General features: G+C 51.3%; 1 protein-coding gene across 2 annotated transcripts; it reads left to right on the top strand.

The window, feature by feature from the left end:
- Window positions 1-256: 256 nt before the first annotated feature.
- KCNE1 (potassium voltage-gated channel subfamily E regulatory subunit 1) lies at window positions 257-14,425 on the top strand. Of its 2 annotated transcripts, none has more exons than XM_087861779.1 (2): window positions 257-401; window positions 10,048-14,425. In XM_087861779.1, exon 2 carries the CDS (start codon window positions 10,099-10,101, stop codon window positions 10,486-10,488), a length of 390 nt encoding a protein of 129 aa, XP_087717905.1. In that variant the 5' UTR covers window positions 257-401; window positions 10,048-10,098; the 3' UTR covers window positions 10,489-14,425. The 2 variants fall into 2 exon arrangements, with proteins under 2 accessions (XP_087717905.1, XP_087717906.1); XM_087861780.1 differs by lacking the exon at window positions 257-401 and adding an exon at window positions 686-745.
- The last annotated feature ends 331 nt before the right edge of the window (window positions 14,426-14,756 follow it).

Here is a 14,756-nt window from a genome sequence, read left to right as displayed (position 1 = left end):
GGGCAGCGGCTGTGACATTTGCTGGCAGGGCCCTTGTGCAACGGTTTGTCCCCCGCGGCCGGTCCCACCGCCCCAGGACTTTGGAGTGCCCCTTCGAGGCGTGGGTGGCTCTAGCGACTGGCTCCGGCGGGCCGGACCGCACCTGGCCGGTGCACAGCTGTCCCTCCAGCTCGGAGCCGGACCCCCAGCCAGTAGGTGCTGCCTGATTCCGGCGCACAGATGCGCGGACACTGCTGGCATGCGGGATGCCGCTAGGAGTCTGCTGGGGTTGTGAGCGCCTTTGAGTTATTGTTTGGAGCCGTTGGAAGGGACGTTTGGGCTGGCTCTCGGCCGAGGGTGGGGGTCTCCCGGAATGCCTTTCTCTTGCTTCTAGCCTGCTCACTGCAAACTCCCGCAGGAAGGTAGGTAGATCTGTCTGTCCGTCTGTCCGGCTGGCTGGCAGGCAATTGTAGTAATACGGACGCTCTGCCGGCCCTGAGTCTACACCGTGCGATCCGAGGCGCTCGGCAGGGGACGCGGGCAGCGGAGGGCGGGGAGGGCCGGGGCTGCTCTGGGGTGGGTCGGGGGCTGGGGCTCGGCCAGGACGCGCGGGGACGGGGCGGGGCGCCCGCGGGCTCCGGGAGGCCCCGCCCGGCCGCCTGCGCCGCCCGCCGGGGAGCGCGCCGCCTGGGGCTCGGCTGTCGGTGTCCTGCGCGCGACCTGGCGGACCCGCTGCGCACCCGGCTGCCTCGGCGCCCCGGACCCGGTAAGTCCAGGCTCCCGCCTCCCGGCTCCTCGGCCCGCGCGCCGGCGCCCCAGTCGGGCCACCCTGATGGGGGCCCCAGGGACCGGGTCTCAGCCCCCGGGGGCCGGAAGCGCCGCGACCCCCGCACCGGGAGGTAGATGGGACGGGATGGAGGACGCGGCCCAAGCCTCCTCTCCCTCTGCCCCCCTTCACCTAGAGACGCACGCGTAGGAAACTGTCTCACCACCAAATAACAACCGCTTTTCCCCATTTTTATGAAGTCTCAGTCATTCTTGTAGAAAACTTGGGAACAATTTCAAAGCACCCACGGAAGACTAAAAACCGCCCACGATCCCAGTCCCCACTCGATTTCAAAGACCTCCCTCCAGCTCGGGTTATACTCGCAGGTACACCCAGCCTCAAAGGGTACTTCTTAATTTTTTGACCTGGAAGGTGCTTGGGCCATGGCATCTCCCTGGGGAAAAGGCGTGGGACGTGGAGAACATTGATGGTATCTGATCTTGACTGTAGTAACTGGGGAAAATGCAGAACTTCTGGAAGAAAGTTGACCCGGTAGCGGCCGTGTGTCTGTTCGGGATCTATCACCTGTTACAGCGTCCCCGCCTGGATTTTTTAAACTGCTGTACGTGAACTGTTTGTTTTGAGTCCACATTTAGGTTAAAAAGGAGCATCTAGTTCCATTAAGGAAGGTTCTGGTCAGTAAGCACTGCTGTCAATTACGTTCCCGGTGGCGGGAAGCTTTGCTGTGATCGCACAGCTGTTTAAATTCCTATGTGGTGACTTGCCAGAAAGCACCTTGGCTCTGATCTATGGATTGCTAAGGAGGGGGCCAAAACCTGCTTCTGTGGTCCATTTCATATACTCATCAGACGTGAGCCAAGGACGGGTCTGAGGAAGGTGTTCTCCCTTTGAAGACTAACCCCAGGAGGTCTGGCTTTGGACAGATTCTGAGAAAGTGGATTGTTTTTGAAAATAAAGTACGCTGGGAAGACATCAGAGGGACTCAGTCTTGTCATCCTAAATCTCTGACGGTAGAGCTGGTGGTTCGGGGCTTTCTGGTAGTTGAGTGGGACATGTATTCATTCATGCATGCATGCCTGCGTCCTATGAATATTTATGGCGCTCCTAACATATGCCAGATACTCTTCTAGTCCTTGAGATACAGGCAGAAGAGCCCATGCAAACATCCCTGCCCTCCAAAGCTTGCGTTTTGGTGGAGAAGACAAAGAGTAAGCAATGGACATAATAAGAAAACCATATTATATTAGCAGGTTTTAAGTACTATGGAAAAAAGAAAGGGAAAGCAGGGTACAGGTTATTAGGAGGGGAGCCGAAGGGATAAAAATTCAGCCATACTATCAACAATTACTGACTACCTTAAACCTCTTTAGGAATAAATAGGTTGTGGATACCCATGTAACAATGTTAATGATATCAATTTTAATATATAACATAAATAATACTAATAAAATAAATGTAAATAATTCACATTTTATTATATAAAAACATACTATATTGAAAAAGGTTTTCATTTGGCTACCCACCAATTTCTTTCATGAGCGTATTATACTTTCTTGGTTATTTGCACTGACAATCACGTTGTAGTTGTATTGAATCTAATACTTTGCATCCCCATTTATTTCAGCAATCACTTATGGGATGATTCTGGGTGCTGGAGTGGGGACAAGGTGAGCATATTAGTTTCTGACCTTCCTGAGCTTCTGGAAGGAAACGCCCAGACAAGTCTACACATTATTGAGATACAATTTAGAATATGAGTGGTATAGACAAGGCGCCATGTGATCAAAGGGGGGGGGTGTGGAGAGGGGCATTCTCACCCAGATCAGCATAGGACCAGGCATTGGAGGACCAGTGGAATTTTGACAAGCAAACATGGGGGTCATGACTCTCTCGAAGAGAGAGCTGCAAAATTTAGAGATAGCAAAGTTGTGGGTTTGTTCCACGCTTCACAGAACCCTGTGGTATAGTTGGGGGAGATTCCATTATGCCCAGTGTTTGGATAAGAAAACCGAGGCTTCTCAATTTTATTTAATTTGCTGAAGGTGATAATCCATCTACCCTCCTGTGTGGCTTCAGATGCCCTCCAGAGTCTGGGAATCCTTCGGTCCATTCTCCCCGCCAAAATGTTCGTCCCTTTCCCCATATTGAGTTTGGCTGGGTCCCTCTCACCAGCTCACTGGTTCACGTTCCCATCCTTCACAACCCAGAAGGGTCTGGGGGGGTCCCTGTTGGCTTTTTTTTCTGCTTGGAGGTAAGTATGTCTCCAGAATTTGTTGAGATCAAGATGAGAATAATTGACAGTTGCTTCCAGGGAAAATATGGCTGCAGAATTCTTGACTCGATAAGATCATATTCACGAAAATTAGGCTAATCCATAATTGGTTTTACCCTAATTCTTCTTCCTGAAGCAAGTAAAACCTAATGATGATTTCAAGACTGGATGCTCGTTGAGGAAATGCTTAAGGAATGCTGTTAAGATGGTAGGAACGTTATGCCTATTTACCAAGATAAGTAAACTGAGGCCCGGGGGAGCCCTGTGTTTTATCTAGGCCCGAGCCAGGCCTGGAACTCAGATCTCTGAGCTCTGAATTGGACACTCCCCCTCCTCTCCTCCTCCTCACCTCCCCCCCCCCCAACCCCCCAGCATCTAACCCTCGCAGCAGAAGTTTGGATGGAGTCAGCCCACAAAAGCCTTGGTTGCTCAGTAAATGCTTAAGAAAGAAGGAAAGGTGGCAGGGCCAGGAAATCTGTTCTAAAAGCTTCCAGGCCGTTATCAGTGCTGACAGGCCACGCAGCCAGAACATGTGGGAGAAATGCAAAAGGGGTGGTGTATGCCAGAACAGTGTGACATCACTCACTGCCCCCTTCTCGTCTGGGTGCAGCTGAGGGCCTTCCAGAATCCCAGGGTGCTGGAGACCCAGTTGGTATACATTCGCAGCTGTGAGCTTTGAAGAAAAAAGACAATTGTACTAACCTTGACTGGGGACAATTCTGCACGAGGAGTCTCAAATCCCCTCCAAAGTAGACACTTCTAGAAGCCCCCTCTTTCCAGGCCCAATAAGGCCAGTTTGAGAATGTTCAGCATGGGCTGGGCATGAAACTGGTTGTGTTTAGAGTTGGACCTCCCTAGTTCCCGCCAATTCTCCCTCCCCCAGCCCCCCTGTCACTGTGCAAGCTACAAAAAGTGGTGGCTCTCCCCGGTGGGGAGGCGGGATCTTCTGATGGCATCTTTGGGTCCCAAGCCAGTCCTCATTTGGATAGACCTGGTTTTACCTGATATAAATGGCCAGGTCCTCCGTTCCTTTGACCTTAAATATAGAATCTGTCTCCTTTCTGCAAGGTCCTGAGAACTTCTTTTTCTGTACTAATAAAATGTGAGTTCATGGTACAAGATTAAATTTTAGATGTATTTTTGATAAGAGACATGACCTTGGGCAGGTCAGCTCAACTCTTCGGAGCCCAGTTTCCTGTAAGTGAAGATTGCTGGCTGCGATGCTCTTCAAATCCGTGTGAGTCCAGGGGTCTGAAACAGTCGCCAGTGGGCAGTGCGTTGGTTTTCTAATGGAAGTGAACATAGAGAATGGGACATCAACCCCCAGCTGACATGCAGATTGAGTTCCTTTACACCATGCTGACTATTAAGAGAGCATTGCCAAACTCATTTTGAGACTCATTACACAGAACACCGCGTGACCCAGCAGGCAGCCCTTGGGGGCACAGAGGGCATTTCACAAAAGCAATACAATAAATTCAGTGTAAAGTAAGGAGATTGTTTTTCTTTAAAAATTCAGAGTCGTTACTTGAAAGGCAGTTAATGAACTTGACTTTTCGGGTCTGGCGGGAGGCTCTGGCAGCCTCCGCATCATTAAGGTGCCAGTGTGAGTTAGGCGGGAGGCAGCTGGGCTTATAGTGAAGATTTGAGAATTTCTCTCTGCATCTCCTCTTCAGATTATAGCAGGGACATATAAGACCAAACAAGAAAATCTAAAAAACAAATGAGATTTGAAAACTATTTTATGAAATCATTTCTCTTCTGATCAAATTCTCCCTGGCACCTTGCAGCATGAAAGATTGATCAGTTTCCTAACGTTCCATAGCGCAGCGGGTCTCAAGCTTGGCTAAAAATCCGGATCACCCAGGAAGCTTTATGCCAGAAAGGAACCCAGAGCCAGGACATCACAGTCTTCGGAGAGAGGGGATCCGACCATCAGTACTTTTTTAAAGCTCTCTAGGTGATTCTGATAGGTCATCAAGTGGGTGTCCCGGACCAGCAGCACAAGTGGGGATCCCCAGACCAGCAGCATCAGCAGCACCTGTGAATTTGTTGGAAATGCAAATTCTCAGGCCCCACACCAACCATTCTAGATCAGAAACTCTGGGAGTGGAGACCAGCACTCTACATTTTTGAAGGTGTCTCTAAAGCATGCCAGTGGCGTCTGGGTGGCACAGTCGGGTAAGCAACAGACTCTTGGTTCTGGCTCAGGTCCTGATCTCAGAGTCCGGAGATCAAGCCCTGCGTCAGGCTCTGCACTCAGCTCAGAGTCTGCTTAAGACTCTCCCTCCCTCTCCCTCTGCCCCTTCTCCACCACCAAAATAAATAAATAAATCTTTTTAAAAAAGACATTTAAAGCATGCCAAAATTTGAGCACCACTACCTTAAAGCAAGGCCGAGGATTGTTGGCCTGGCAGGTTTTCAGAGCAGATGTTTCTGGTTGCTTCCTCTGGCCATAGAGAAGTCTGCCTGATTTTAAGTAACAAGTCTTCTCTGTGATCCCACCCGTATGAATTAGTTGCAGAAGTTACTGTTAAATTAACTTGCTGTGTGGAGCTATTGGTTTTAAACCAATTAACCTTTGGAGGTTGTCTACCATACTTCTATTTTTCTAAGATTTTATTTATTTATTTTAGAGAGAGTGAGAAGGAGAGAGAGCACAAGCAGGGCAAGCAGCAGAGGGAGAAGCAGACTCCCCGCTGAGCAGGGGGCCAGACTCAGGGCTCGATCCCAGGACCCTGAGACCATGACCTGAGCCAAAGGCAGATGCTTAACAACTGAGCCACCCGGGCGCCCCGGTTGTGAACCATAATTCCAGTCTCACGTGAAGCGATAAGAACACTCTAACAGTAATTGCTGGCAGGATTCCTTGCTTGTGATCATTCTGCATTTTTAGAAAAAAATTACATTATCAGCTCAAGGGCTACGTATTTTCTGGGGGCAGGGCCCTATGCATTCATAAGTGGTTTGAAGTCGTTTAAAAAGAAAATGTCCAGGGGCGCCTGGGTGGCTCAGTCATTAAGCGTCTGCCTTCAGCTCAGGTCATGATCCCAGGGTCCTGGGATCGAGCCCCGCATCGGGCTCCCTGCTCTGCGGGAAGCCTGCTTCTCCCTCTCACACTCCCCTTGCTTGTGTACCCTCTCTCACTGTCTCTCTCTGTCAAATAAATAAAATCCTGAAAAAAAAATAAAAAGAAAAAGAAAATATCGGGCATTGTGTTTGTAAAGCTCAGATGCCCACAATTTCCAGCAGACTAGCAGCTCTGGGTCTAAGCATCACAAACAAACAAACAAACAAATGTTACCAAACAATTTCTACCTACTGCCGTGGTTAGACTGGGGCAAAATGCTGGTTTTGTGGAAGAATCACTACCTGGGAGTCTCTTGAGCCAGTACAACTTAACCCGTTCTGGAAGATCTCAGGGCACAGACTCAGAAGCCCCAGAGTTTCAGGAAAACCCATAAACACATTTGTTTCTTATTCTTGAGCAGTTTCTCCACAAGGTAAAGAGAGCCACAGTGGTCAGCCACGGAAGAGCCAGACCTAAAACCCCAAACCTCCAAATTCCTGGGCTGGGCTGGTTTCTTTCTTTTTCTCTCTCTCCTTCTTTTCTTTCTTTCTTTCTTTCTTTCTTTCTTTCTTTCTTTCTTTCTTTCTTTCTTTCTTTCTTTCTTTCTTTCTTTCTTTCTTCTTCCTCCTTTCCTTCCCTCCCACTCTCCCTCTTTTTCTTTCTTTCTTTTCTTTTTCTTTCTTTCTTTCTTTCTTTCTTTCTTTCTTTCTTTCTTTCTTTCTTTCTTTCTTTCTTTTTCTTTCTTTCTTTCTCTTCCCCCTTCCCTTCCCTTCCCTTCCCTTCCCTTCCCTTCCCTTCCCTTCCCTCCCTCCCTCCCTCTTTTTCTTTCTTTCTTTCTTTCTTTCTTTCTTTCTTTCTTTCTTTCTTTCTTTCTCCTTCCCTCCCTCCCTCCCTCCCTCCCTCCCTCCCTCCCTCCCTCTCTCTCTCTCTCTTTCTTTCTTTCTTTCTTTCTTTCTTTCTTTCTTTCTTTCTATTTTATTTATTCATTGAGAGAGAGCGTGCACACAAGCAGAGGGAGGGGCAGAGAGAACACAGGGCTCAAGCCCACGACCCTGAGATCATGACAGGAGCCAAAACCAAGAGTCAGAGGCTTAATCGACTGAGCCACCCAGGCGCCCCCAGGCTATTTCTTAATGAGCTGGAAAAACCAATCCATTCACACTCGGGACCCCATGTGTGCACCACTATGTGTCATATGTTATGTCGGCTCCTCTGCACGCTGGTCAGTGATCCAACAGTGGCAGATGTCAGTGCTGTTTCTCCGTGTTCCCAAAGGGAAAGAGACTGAGCCATCTAAGGAACCTGACCAGAGTCGTCTAGCTGGAAAGCAGCAAAGCCAGAATCCAAACCTGGAGTGCACGTATAATTCCAATGTCCGATCTCTTCTCCTCCTCCACTCTTGGTCCCTGAGCCTGTGGCTCCCAGAGGGGGGCAGTGGGGGCCCCTGTTAATTAGATACTTGGGTTATGAAGAGTCAGGCATTACACCGTCAAGAGGTATAAGAAGTTCACGGACAGCTCCCGAGCCGTGTGCCAGGCACCAGGCTGGGGAAGCTGCGGGGGCAGGGTGGGGGGCAGGGATGACAACCGTACTGATGTCAGTGGGGAGCACAGCGGCCTTCATGGGCATGCAGGCTGGTGCTTAGCAAGCCCCATGCATCAGAGAAGGCTGAGCTGGATTAAAAAACACAAGTAGGTACCACTTCATGGCTCGGTGGGCCAAGAAGGAGGGGCTGCCTCTGCTGGAGATGTGGGAAGAGGTGGTGATGTGTACAGAGCTCGGCAAGCATGGGGTCTGGGCAAGTGACAGTAGTCGAGCAAGAGAGGGAGGCAGGGGGCCCTCGCATTTAGACCCCATATCCGTGCTGAAGACAGGGTGCTTCACCCCAAAGGTAGGGAGGAACCTGGGAGGGCCTTTGAGCTGGGGAGTGACCTGATGGGATTTGCTGTGGGGACCACAGGTTTTGGGGTGGGTACAGAGCTCACTGAGGCACGGCGCAGGAAGGGTGGGAGCTGAGGTGGAGGGGCCTGGGGATGGCCAAAGGTAAATGAATCCTTGGCAGGTCATGGGGCACGCAGCTCTGGTGCTCAGAAGGGTACCTGGGGTCATGGCCATGTGGGTGAACCTGAAGGGGCAGGTGCAACCACAGAGGGAGAGGGCAGAGTGAGAAGAAAGGAGGGCCAGTGAAGGAATTCTGGGGTGCACCAACATCCCAGGGACAGATAGAGGGAGAGGGGCCTAGGGCAGGTGCCAAGCATCTTCCCCTAGGGCTGGGTTTAGAATTTTCAAAATTAAGCCAATTCTAAGAAGTATCTCTAGATTGACATTTGTCCCAGCAAGACAATGTGTGATGTCACAGCCCCCATCCTAGCTGGGAGAGGCTGAGCCCCCGATTCCCCCCCACCACCATGTACATTGAATTTCTCTTGCTATGAGGTTTCTGGCCAGAAACTATGGTCCCAAACCGTCACCCTTAGTTTCAACAGCCACCCCAAGGTGCCTCGAATGTATGTTACACACACCTGCTTTGAACGCCCTGAGAAATGAGTGAGGCCTGGGAGTCTGGTCAGCCCTCGGTAGCCCCTTGTGGGTCGAGTTTCAAGCGTGGCCTCATGAAGTTGGCTCTGGATAGTTTGTCTCCCAGCAGGACCGGGGCCGGGGGGAGCGGGGGGAAGCCAGCATTTTCTCAAAGATACAAACAAAACCTGTTGAGCTTATCAGTGACCATGAGGTGGGGTGTCAGGACTCATGAACCCCCTGACAGAATTCCAGAGTTTCTTAGAAACAGCGCTCACAATTCCGAGGCCTAGTCTCTGTGTTTTTAGGGACAGTGACATCCAGATTGAAATGATAGGGAAATTGTCCCTTTCTACATGGCCCATGCTAGCCATTCAGCAGAGGACGGGGGCAGGGAGGGGACAAACACAGCACAAGCTGGAACACTGACCCATAAAGCCGCGGTGGAGAGAGGAAACAGAAAGAGAGGCAGATACGTAACCCAGCACCGCTTGGCGTCCTAGCTTGGGCCGCCATAACAAAATCCCACAGGCTGGGGGCTTACACGACAGATGTCTATTTTCTCACGGTTTTGAAGCTGTAAGTCCAAGATCAAGGTTCTGGAAGGTTTGGTTCCTGGTGAGAGCTCTCTTCCTGGCTTGCAGGTGGCTGCCTTCTCATAGTGTCCTTGTGTAGGAGAGATTTCTCTCTCTTATTATATGGTCTCAGCAGGTTAGGGCCCTACCCGTACAGCCTCCTGTAACTTTACCTCCTGAAGACCCTTTCTCCAGGTGCAGTCCTTTGGGGGTCAGAGCTTGCACAGGTGAACTGGGGGGACAAAATTCGGTCCATAGCACATAAACTAAAACACACACACACACACACACACACACATACCCCAGTGTGTATATTAAAGGAACTCATTCTGGGGGTCGCCTATGGAGGTAGGCGATGGGAGTGGTGAGTGGAAATAAGAGGGAATCGGGGCGCCTGGGTGGCTCCGTCGGTTAAGCGTCTGCATTTGGCTCAGGTCATGATCCCAGGGTCCTGGGATCGGGGCCTATGTCGCGCTCTCTTCTCAATGGGGAGTCTGCTTCTCTCTCTCCCTCTGCTGCTCCCCCTGTTTGTGCTCTCGCTCTGTCAAATAAATAAAACAAGAAAAGAAAGAAAGAAAGAAAGAAAGAAAGAAAGAAAGAAAGAAAGAAAGAAAGAAAGAAAGAAAGAAAAGGAAAGAAAGAAAAGGAAAGAAAGAAAAGGAAAGAAAGAGGGAATCAGTCGATTCATTGATCAGTCAAGAGAGGCGCCGTGCGGAGTCAAGGTGCGCGTGGCAGGGACTCGGTGGACTTCCGGGCGCCCCTCCCCCCTGAGATTTCACAAAATGTGCGTGTGTGTGGGTCTGGGCCAGGACACACTTTCCAATTTCAGATCGCACTTCTCTTTCAGACAGTTTTCTCGGCAAGTTCGAGCTCCAGCGGCGGAAGCTTGAAGCCCAGGATGGTTCTGTCCAACACGACGGCGCTGACGCCCTTTCTGACGGCGCTGTGGCAGGGGACGGTCGCACAGGGCGGCAACTCGTCGGGCCTGGCCCGCAGGGCGCCCGGCGGCAACGACGGCCAGCTGGCGGCGCTCTACATCCTCATGGTGCTGGGCTTCTTCGGCTTCTTCACCCTGGGCATCATGCTGAGCTACATCCGCTCCAAGAAGCTCGAGCACTCCCACGACCCGTTCAACGTGTACATCGAGTCCGACTCCTGGCAGGAGAAGGACAAGGCGTACTTCCAGGCGCGGGTTCTGGAGAGCTACAAGGCGTGTTACGTCATTGAAAACCAGCTGGCCGTAGAGCGGCCCCACACACACCTTCCCGAGATAAAACCTCTGTCATGACCCCACGGCGGGTGTTAAAACTGGACGAGTCCTACTTGGAGATCTGATTTTTCTCATCACGTGCCTTTCGTATTCTTTAGGGTAGGGATGTAATTGGGGTTCTTTGCAATCGTAAGGGGTGAGGGGTGGCTTCATAATCCTTATTTCTCCACAATCACATTCTTTCTCTGATGACCTCCAGATGTCCCCCAGTATCTGTCCCTTTCTCGTTGATTTCAGCAGCAGCTCTGAGATCACAGCCTCAGAGCATAAGAGCACTATTTCCCAGACTCCCTTGCAGCTAGCAGGTCATGTAATGTCGCTCTGACCAGTAGAAGTGGGAGAAGGAGAGGGTGTGTCCTCCACTCCCCTTCATCTCCCCCTTCCCAGTGGCTGGGACAGGGACACGGTAATGAGCCAGCTTTGACTCTGGAAGAGGACAGCAGCCTCACAGATGGCAGAAAAGAGAGACGCGGGGCAATGTCATGGGGCGGGACCTCTCTGCCTTCCTGCTCACCACCAGCTCAGGCATCGTGGGAAGGAAACTAACTCTGACCTTCCTTGGGCCCCTGTTATTTTGGTTCCTGTCAAAATAACAGAGTCAGTAACCTAACTAATATCCTATTTTATGGGACTGAGACTAGAGGCACAATATTCCCAGATTTGTCAAGCTTGCACCCTGCCCTTGTCACAGGACAATACCACTCTGCCCTTGTCACTAATGCCCACGCTGCGGTGGCTCTGGCCTCCTCTTCCTCCCTGCCTCCTTCCCCTCCCCTCCATCCACCCTTCACACCCCCCCCAAACACAGACCTACTCACACCCACATGCACACACACTCACAGATACACACATGTGCACACAGAGAAACACACACAGACACTTTCTACTCACACATGTCAATCTCAAAATAACTCACTTCCTACAGGACTGAGATGCCAGAGAAAAACTTTCCACTTTAGAATGTGTACCAAGGGGAGGGGGGTGCACCTGCCACCCCAGAACCCAGGAGAGGGAATGGGTCTGGGTAAGTGGCAATGCATGGGGTCAAGGGGACAGGGCATGTTGAGACGATGTACCCATCGTGGTTGAACTGGGGTCCCCCCAAAAAACATGGTCAAGTCCTAACCCTGGTACCTGTGAATGTGACCATACTTAAGAGGGTCTTGGCAGATGTCATCAGGTGAAGATGTGGTCATTGGGGTGGGCCCACATCCACTATGACTGATGTTCTTATGGGATATGGGAAATCAGGTCATGGACACATGGGGAGAACCCTCATGAAGACAGACAGAGACTAGAGTCACCCATCTATGAGCCAAGGATGCCCAAGGACTGAATGCCACCACCAGACTGGGAGAGGTGTGGAGGGGCTCTCCCCTACAGGCTTCACAGGAACGTGGCCCTGCCACACCGTGATTTCAGACTTTTGGCTTCCAGAACTGCGAGACGAGGAGTTTGTAATGTTTTATTTGGGTTCTGTTAGGACGGCCACAGACAACGTGGGCAGTGTCCACCCCCCCACACCCCCCACCGGAGACAGCAGCTTTCCTCTCCAGTCTTCTTCTCACCGGACAGAAGATTCTCCGGGAATCTTCCCTCACGGAGGAGAGAGGGGGAAGAAATTAGGGTGGAGGCTTGTGGTGCTGGGGCCGTTGCTCAGAGCAGTAGAAGGAAACCCCCTTAGCGTTCCCTGACCTTCGAGAATCCCAGAGAACACGCGCCTTGGTTTCTGCTTGCTTCTCCAGGGGCCGAGTTAGCGCTCTGGGAAGTCCTGCATGCTTGCCCACTCCTGAAAAGCGTGGAATATTTAAGTAAAACATAATTGTTGGAAACCTGCGCATAGTACGAATGAAAAGCAACACGTAGTCATCATCGGCCATCCTCAGTGGACAAGTCGGGCCCCGTTCACGGCAGCCCTTGCTTCACGGCTAGACCGTGGTGCCTGCAGGAGAGCTTGGAGGCAGGGGTTAGGACATCTCTGGGGCAGAGCTCTGGCGTGGACGACTATAGTCCCTGAGATGAGTGCTTCTTTGGGTCAGAATTCTTTGACAATCTAATGAAAGCTATGATCCCCCGTACCTGAAAAATGCACATAGAAACATTTTGCCCAGCATCTCGGGGGCTCATGGGCCGCTGGAAACCCTCTCACACCTGCTTGCACCTCATGGACCCTGTGTGAGCTGCCTGCTTCCGACAGACACACATCGCCCACGGGGAAAGCAGGCGGGCCTGGAGCGCAGGTTTGGAGGGGGACCCGGAGCGCACGTGACCCAGGACATGAGTCAGAGTGGGCACAGCGGCTGGGACCCCGGACCCAGCAGCTGGTGCTTACCCCCACTGGGATTCCTGGGACTTTTAAGGCAGAGAGAGATCCCATGATCTGCAGTCCTCCCAGTCCTCAAGGGGCCAGGTATCCAAGCACCCCCACCCCCGCACCCCTCAAAGGTTCGAGAAGCCACACATTTTCAGATGCCTGTGACCACACGTTAATATTTGGTTGAACAGGCACAGAGCACTCGGTGTGTCCGGGTGCTGTTCTGAGCTCTTTAGAAACAGAATCTCAACATTTTGTGTGTAATGTTTTATGTGTTCTCTGGATAGGACAACATGCCTGGGAGGAATTAAGTTCTTTTTAAAAATCAGAGTCTTTCATCATGATCTGTGGCGTATATTTTCTTCAAGCCATGATGACGCTTTTAGAAGTGGAGGTGGGCTCTTGGGAGGCTCTGGTGAGGCAGCCCCGGGGGCTCAGGAATAAGGAAATAAGATCGCTTCTGGGTAGTTAAACTCGGCTGTCAGTCCCCCGTGTCTACAGATAGAAAGCAAAGGGAGCAAACGCAGCCATCTGGGAATACAGACGCGGTCTTAAGGGACCTGGGAGTTTTAAGAGAAGCTGGAAATGAAGATATTTATTTGAAGTCTCTTGATTTTTAAATGTTAGCACCTGATTCCATTAAAAAAATGTGTAAGCCAAACGAAAAATGACCTTGAGTTGAATTCTACTCAGAGACCACTGATTTACAGTCTCTGCTTTAAAGGGACAGAGGATCTGGTAGCAGCCCCAGGTCACACTTGATGGAGAGCAGCGGGGGGAGGGGTACGGGCCTCTGCCAGGCAGACTCACTGGCAGCACTCCGCAGAGTGTGGTTCCCTGGCCACTGAACACTCATCCCAGCCCCATGATGACCTCTACCCCAGGCTGTCTGCATTCATCAGACTCTCACATTCAGATGTCAGGCCCCGTCGTACTGTCACTCCGCAAGAGTACAACACAACCCCGATTCTTCTGCTCGGACTCTTGGGACGAGTTGTGAGGGTCCACCCTGGAGAGGCAGACCCACTCTGCGTGCAGACAAACCAGGCTTCGGAGCCTCTTATGAGACTGAGAGCTGAGCGTGGACCGCGGTGAATCAGCCAGATGAGGAACGTCATTTCCACCTCCGTGTCCGCAGGAGCCACCCGGCCTGGCTGGGCAAGTTAGCCTTAGAACTTCTCCGGTGTAGACAGGCCGTGTGCAATTCAGTGGACAGTTGCTCTTGAAGAGTTAGCTCCAAGAAGGCTAACTAGACGTCTGAGAGGTTCAAGGACACACCCAAGGTCATTGGTTGCTTAAAGGAAGAAGCCGGCAGGAATGCTGCTTCCCTGACTTAGGGCCCCAGCCCCCTGCTCTCCTCCAGCTGCTTCAACAGGTCAATGGCTCCCAGAATCCTTGAGGTGGGAAAGGTCATCGCCCTTAGCCACCACCAGAGCAAAGACTTAGTGAACACTGCAGGGCAGGATGGGGACTGATTTAGTGATTTTATTCTTTTTCATACACTAAGTCAACCTGAGCATTTTTTATAGGATATCATTTAGTAACATTGGACAATTTACACTCAAAAAAGATCCTAATACCATCTCTGCTGTATACCCAGAGATCTGCTTAGAAAGACAGAGGCTAGTCCAGCATATTGGCCAAGCCACTAAAAAAGGTGGCGGGGCGGGGGGGGGCGGGCACCTGGGTGGCTCAGTCGGTTAAGCACCTGCCTTTAGCTCAGTTCATAATCCCGGGGTCCTGGGCTCGAGCCCCGTGTCCAGCTCTGTGTTCAGCACGGAGTCTGCTTGTCCCTCTCCCTCCAGCTGTGCTCTCTCTCTCTCTCAAATAAATGAATAAAATCTTAAAAAAAATATATGAGAATACAGTTTGAACTACGGCGTTTGCACTGGCTGTGAACCTCGACCTCCCCTCAGGACGCTGCCATAATCCAGCAGCAGTCTCAGCAAGAGTTAGAGATGAGCTGACAGGC

Source organism: Ursus americanus, chromosome 4 (genome assembly GCF_024610735.1).
Source record: "Ursus americanus isolate L20-20 chromosome 4, mUrsAme1.1.p, whole genome shotgun sequence".
Classification (NCBI taxonomy): domain Eukaryota; kingdom Metazoa; phylum Chordata; class Mammalia; order Carnivora; family Ursidae; genus Ursus; species Ursus americanus.
Note: the sequence above shows the minus strand (reverse complement) of the source record. Positions and strands in the feature narration are given on the sequence as shown.